Source organism: Podarcis vaucheri, assembly GCF_965113315.1.
Source record: "Podarcis vaucheri genome assembly, chromosome: 13".
Taxonomy (NCBI): domain Eukaryota; kingdom Metazoa; phylum Chordata; class Lepidosauria; order Squamata; family Lacertidae; genus Podarcis; species Podarcis vaucheri.
The window spans coordinates 25,992,411-25,998,410 of record NC_138751.1 but is presented as its reverse complement, the minus strand read 5'-3'; the positions used below and the strand labels follow the sequence as shown (position 1 = coordinate 25,998,410).

Here is a 6,000-nt window from a genome sequence, read left to right as displayed (position 1 = left end):
CTCAATGAATTTAAAAGCCTTAACATCTGTACAAATTAAAAAAAGAAATAGAATTTATTCAATTTGTAGAAAGCTCTGAAAAATGATTAATGAATGTATAAATGTAGGGGAAGTATTTTCTGAATTTTTAACCCTATTTACCTGGGAGTAAGCTCCACTGAATTCAATATGATCTACTGTATCTCTATCTGGACATAGTTATGATTGCTTTGATGCAGCCAAGAACTAGACTGTTGACTCAAGCGCTAATTGTTTGTGTAGAGATTTCACATTTGCAGTTCCACACTCACTGCACAAAAGGAAATTGGATGCACACACATGTGCAACCACTTCAAGATTGTTTCTTTCTTTTTTAAGGTGGAGGTCAATATGCATGCTAATGTTTAATTTGGGGGGGTGAGGTTTATTTGATCTGAATGGATGGAAAACAAACTGTGTACACATAGCATTTTACATACCTGACAGGGACAAGGGAGACCACTGACCCAATAGTTCCATACTGGGCACAAGGCCATGTAATTCCAAACTCTAAATTCCAGACAGAATGCTAAATGTGGGAAGGGAGGGGTTTTTTAAAAAAATGGAGGGAGGTTTTTGTAGATGAAAAGCAAGACTATAAACAGTCAAACTATTTCCTAGCACACATTTGGTGGTTGGAAAACTTCGACCTGTTGTACATCTGCCTATTATAAAAAAGGAAGCAGCTCTGAGAACATGTGAACCCCCTTCCATTTCCAGATTTGTCCTCATAGATCAAATTTAGGTATGCTGCTCTGAATGTGGAAACTGTTCAATCTCAATTTTGAGACCCATGTCTACTTGGTAAGACCAATAATGTCATCTCAGTTCTGCTGGCATACATGAAAAAGATGCATTTTCAGATTTATGGATATGTTGATCATGATTTTTGGTTAGGTACTGGTCCTTTATTGGTCCATCTAGCTAAGTACTGTCTAAACTGACTTACAATGGCTCTCCAGAATTTCTGAAAAGAATAAGTCTAGTCTGACCTGGAAGTACAAGGGATTAACTTGAGACTTTCTGCATGCAAAGCAGATGCTCTATCACTGAGCTTTTAGCTCTTTAGCCAGTATAGGAGACAGTGGTCCTTTCTGGTTTGTATATACTAGAACAGCCTACATTTTTCATTTTTAAAGGGTTAAATTTTGAAGCAAATTTGTAGAATTTTTAAACTGCTGAAACATTTGGGAGGATTAGAAAGTACTAAAAAGTTGTCAGAAGACTAGAAATATGTTCGGCTTCTTTGTGAATCTTAGTTATTTACTGTGATTTCGTGTTTCCAAGTGCAAGTCACTGGAATCTTTAGGAAAATATTGAATAATTCTGCAAATTGAAAGCATGCACTGGTTACTGTCTATTTAAGATCGCCCAGCACATAAAACACACTGAATTAAACTATTCATAAATATCAGAAAGAGATTGCCACTTACCTGATAGCTAATCCAGATGCGCAACAACTGCCACTGCCCTTAGGTTTGACTGGAGCTGCATCTCAAAGAGATCTCCATCCACTTTACAATTACTTTAAAAAATGACGATTTGAAACAAATCTTGGTGAAATCCCCAAAGAAAATAAAGATCACTCATATTATCATATTGCTCATTTAGATCATGGCTGGGGAACCGGTTGCTGGTTTTCAGTTCATGACCTTTGGCCCTGTTATCTGGGGCTGAATGCGACCTCAAGTCCAAACAGCATCTAGCTGGTCAAAAATTTTTCATCTGTGACAGAAAGGAAAAATATTTCAGGGTCCCTGCTGTGCACACTGAAAGGGAATGATTGAAATCACTGCCAACTCTACAAAAGCCTGATTTTTTTTAATGTGCATTGTTCAGTGTCCATTCTGCCTATGTACTGGACAATTTTTAAGTGAGCAAGATGGTATAGAAAGGATGGTGATGTGATGTCACGTTCATTTTTCTGGAATTAATCCCATGAAATTTATCCTGCCAACTGACTTTCTCCTGGGATGCCTTTTTCATTAAATGAAACTGTATTAGTTCTTCCTTCCAAAAAACAACAACATATTTATTATAGGTTTTACAAGTCAGTTGAACATCAAGGTGTGATAGACTCCTTTAGATATAGAGATGCTTTACAATGAGGCAGACCAGGGCCACATATCCTACTTCATATTGTCAACAACTGCAACTTTCAGTCAGGAATGGGCAGAATGAATCTGCTTGAGTTTGTGTCCATTTTGGTATATGCCTACTGGCAAAGCCCACTCTGCTCCATGTCTACATTGTAATTTTTAGGAAATAACTATTGTGAAATCTGCTTTTCTTTAACTGTTTCTCTCTGTCTCTCTCCTTGTATATGTGTAACTTTCTAGGTGGTTTGAAGGTTGTGCTTTCTCTAATAATAATAATAATAATAATAATAATAATAATAATAATAATACTGTAATCATAACCCCAATTTCAAGCTGTTTGGAGCAACTGGAATGTCAAGTTCATTCACAATGTATTTAAATCATCACACTTTATTACAAAACATACTCCCCCCCCATAATTGATGGGAGGTGCCTCTTGCAAGCATCAGCACACATCCAAGAGACATGTGCATGATATAACACATATTAGCAGAGTCAGCGAAAGCAAAATTGTGTAGGAATTGTGGCATCAAGTATTTTATTATTTACAACAAAAAAATGGCATTTTGTGTCAGTGGAAAATATGTACAATAATATCCCTTGCAGATTTAGAGGGGCTTCCTTAGTGGGCACAAAGAAAGGATTACCCACCATAATGTACAACCACTTCCAGGTCAGTTTTAGATGCCATTTCAATGAAGCACTGTGCTTTCTAGCTGCTCCAAGCAGTTAGAAAATGTTTTTAGAAAAAAATAAAAGTAGCTCTTGTGTGTATTTTGAGAAACTACTGCTCACTAAACCATACCCAGTAAAGTTTTGCAGATATTTGGCCTAATTTGCCTATCTGAAATGCCTCATTGTTTCCTTAGAGCCAGGTGATGTAAATTTTAATCATATAGCCACTAAGAATTTGGTTGCCATGTTGTTTGTGTAGTTGTTTGTGTATTTTCCCATGCATTTTGGTGCCAAAAGGGCATATGTTGCTGACCAGTCATGTAGTAGAAGGAGGACACTAGGGAATGAAGTTCCATAACTATTTTTTAGAGCAGGAGCAATGGTGTTACTGCTGGAGTGCCAAAGCTAGGCTCTTCTGATTTTGGCAAGTGAATGAGTTGGCAGGCATGCTTACAGATTAAAAGAAAATTGCCTAAGACATAATAAAACCCTCTCTTTGAAACCAATTCAAATAAGAAATTCTGTAAAATATAGTTCATCTTAAAAATCAGCAGTCATAGTTCCCACAGCTGAGTAAAGCTGAACATAACCCATCAATCATGTAGTGTGGACTGACATGTACTGGGCAATGCGTAATTACCATTGAAATTTTTGCAATCCCAATAGGTCAGACCAATGAGGAGACCCTACTAAACTGAATCTGGTTGATGGGCTCCACTTTTACCTGCTGGAATACAAACCTTGTGGACCTTTTCCATGAGATCGCTTATTTGCTTTACAGATGCATGGAGAAAAGCTAAAGAGAATTGGGCATGTGTGCGTCTAAAATTTGCAATGTTTGTGGCGTGTAATGGAAGGGAAAATTATTGACAACCATGTTAATCAACTGTTTTATGAAATAAAAGATTGGGGTCATACAAACAATGGGACACGATCTTCTCATTACACACTGTTCTGTTTATTTGAATTGGGAATGAATATCAAGATTTCATTCTCAATATCCTCCTAAGCACCGCTTTCACCTCCTTGTTCTGCAAGCTGTAGATGATGGGATTTAACAAAGGGGTAAGAATGCTGTATTCTATGGACAATATTAAATCCAAAAGTACTGACGAAGCTGAGCTTGGCCTCAGATATCGGAAGTAACCTGTTCCATAGAAGAGACTGACTACAGTGAGGTGGGAGCTGCAGGTAGAGAAAGCTTTACGTCTCCCTTCAGATGAATTTATTCTCAGTATGGTGGAGATGATATGAATGTAAGACAGCACAGTGAGGAACAGGGATACAAGCCCAACTGTACTCCCAGAAATGAAGAACAGCATTTTATTGAAGAAAGTATCATTGCAGGAGAGAGAAAGGATGGAAGGGAGCTCACAACTGAAATGATTTATGATATTTGAGCCACAGAACTGTAGCCTTAACAGTGGCAATGTGTTTGCAAGTGCATAAACAAAACTAATCATCCATGCACTGGCCACTAGCTTTTGGCAGAATGCCACATTCATGATTTCCACATAATGCAGTGGTTTACATATAGCACAGTATCTGTCATAAGCCATTGATGAGAGGATAAAAACTTCAGCAGTAGCCGAGAACAAAATAAAGAATGCCTGAGTGAAGCATCCACCAACAGAGATGGTCTTCTGCTTGGCAATGATGATCTCCAACATCTTTGGGACAGTGACAGTTGAATAACACACATCAAGGAAAGAGAGGTAACTCAAGAAGAAGTACATAGGATTCTGAAGAGGTGGACTGGTTTTTACAAGCAGCATGATTATTACATTCCCCAACAGAGTTAGCAGATAAATCAACAAGAAAAGGAAAAATAAGAAGATCTGGAGCTGAAGGTTGTTGGAGAGGCCAAGAAGAAAAAAATAGTATTCCGTGGTTTGGTTTCCCATTGAAAGTTATCTGAAGGATGCACATCTAAAAAAATGACCAAAGGCTTTTTAATAAAGAAACAAACATGAACATCTCAAGAGATAAACAATTATGATTTATCTGGACTGGGATTATGCTTGAATGTAATCTCGCAACTGATATATTAAGTAACAAGACTATAAAGTTTTCTTTATAAAAAATAATAGTAATAGATTTGCTACAAAGCTTAACTTCAATGACTGTTGTAGAGTGATTATGGCAGTTTCTGAAAAGGCAAAATACTGAAGGAAAGGCGAGGAAATGAATGCCCTCCACACTAAGATTGCTAACAGTTCAGGTAAAAATGGTGTGAGGAGATCAGCATATTTATTCATACTCTCCATGGGTTCCATATGCCACTTAAAATATATGTTTTGAGGAGATCATGTCTGCTGAAGACACTCCATACATTGAGAAAAATTAATGAGTATTGGAAAGCAAACTGACAAGATCTCACCCAAGGCAGAACTTCAGAGGAAAAATTAGGGCTACTGTATCTGCTTGGGCAAGATATCTGAGGCACATGAAAGGAAAGAAATAATGGTTTTGATAATAACTAATTGCAGTTTCGAAGGAATTAGTTTCTAGATATTCTTTTGAGATCTCAGCTCAAACTGCATCCTAATTTTATTGTTTTCAATTATCTATTATGAAGCAGCCTAGAAAGCTAATTCAACTTTTCAGTTCGCTAAACTTCCATTATGTGGTTAGTTAGATCAGGTGGTAAATGTTTAGGGACCCTCTCCTGCCACCCTGTACCAATGATACAACAGGTTATAATTCTTTCACTATGCTATAACATTGTACATCCCTACCACTAAATCCATCTGCAAAGACCAGAAATGAGTTGTCACTTACCCAGCATTTAATCCACAAGTGCATACACTATCACTATACCTAAGATCACACCTCAAGTTGAAATAAACTTCCGCCCACTCAGAATGTTCGTCATGAAATATTAATAGGAGGCAAAGTGTGTGTGGGGAAAACTCATCTATATTTATCTTCTTCATTTAAATTGATCTGTTGGGGGGATATTACCTTGTATCTCCCCAGGCTATGATGTATTATTTGGTTCAGAAGAACCATATATAAGTCTTGGTGTGATATATTGGAAGGCAGGGGAAGAAACTGGATGATGTCATACCCTGCCATATGCTCTTCTGAAAGCCATCAAACAACTTTTCTCCTGATACTATAAAATCGTATTGCGTGCATAGGTCCCCAAGCCACCCCTCAAAATAATTCACAAATTACACATAATTTTAGTTTAAGGTTTTGGGCA

General features: G+C 37.3%; 1 protein-coding gene across 1 annotated transcript; it reads right to left on the bottom strand.

Annotated features, from left to right (window-relative positions):
- Positions 1 to 3,772: 3,772 nt before the first annotated feature.
- Positions 3,773 to 4,696, bottom strand: LOC309517490 (olfactory receptor 5BS1-like; the record flags this gene model as incomplete). The annotated part of the gene is made up of 1 exon (XM_082196720.1): positions 3,773 to 4,696. The coding sequence occupies one exon, from the start codon at positions 4,694 to 4,696 to the stop codon at positions 3,773 to 3,775; it is 924 nt and encodes a 307-aa protein (XP_082052846.1).
- Positions 4,697 to 6,000: the final 1,304 nt, after the last annotated feature.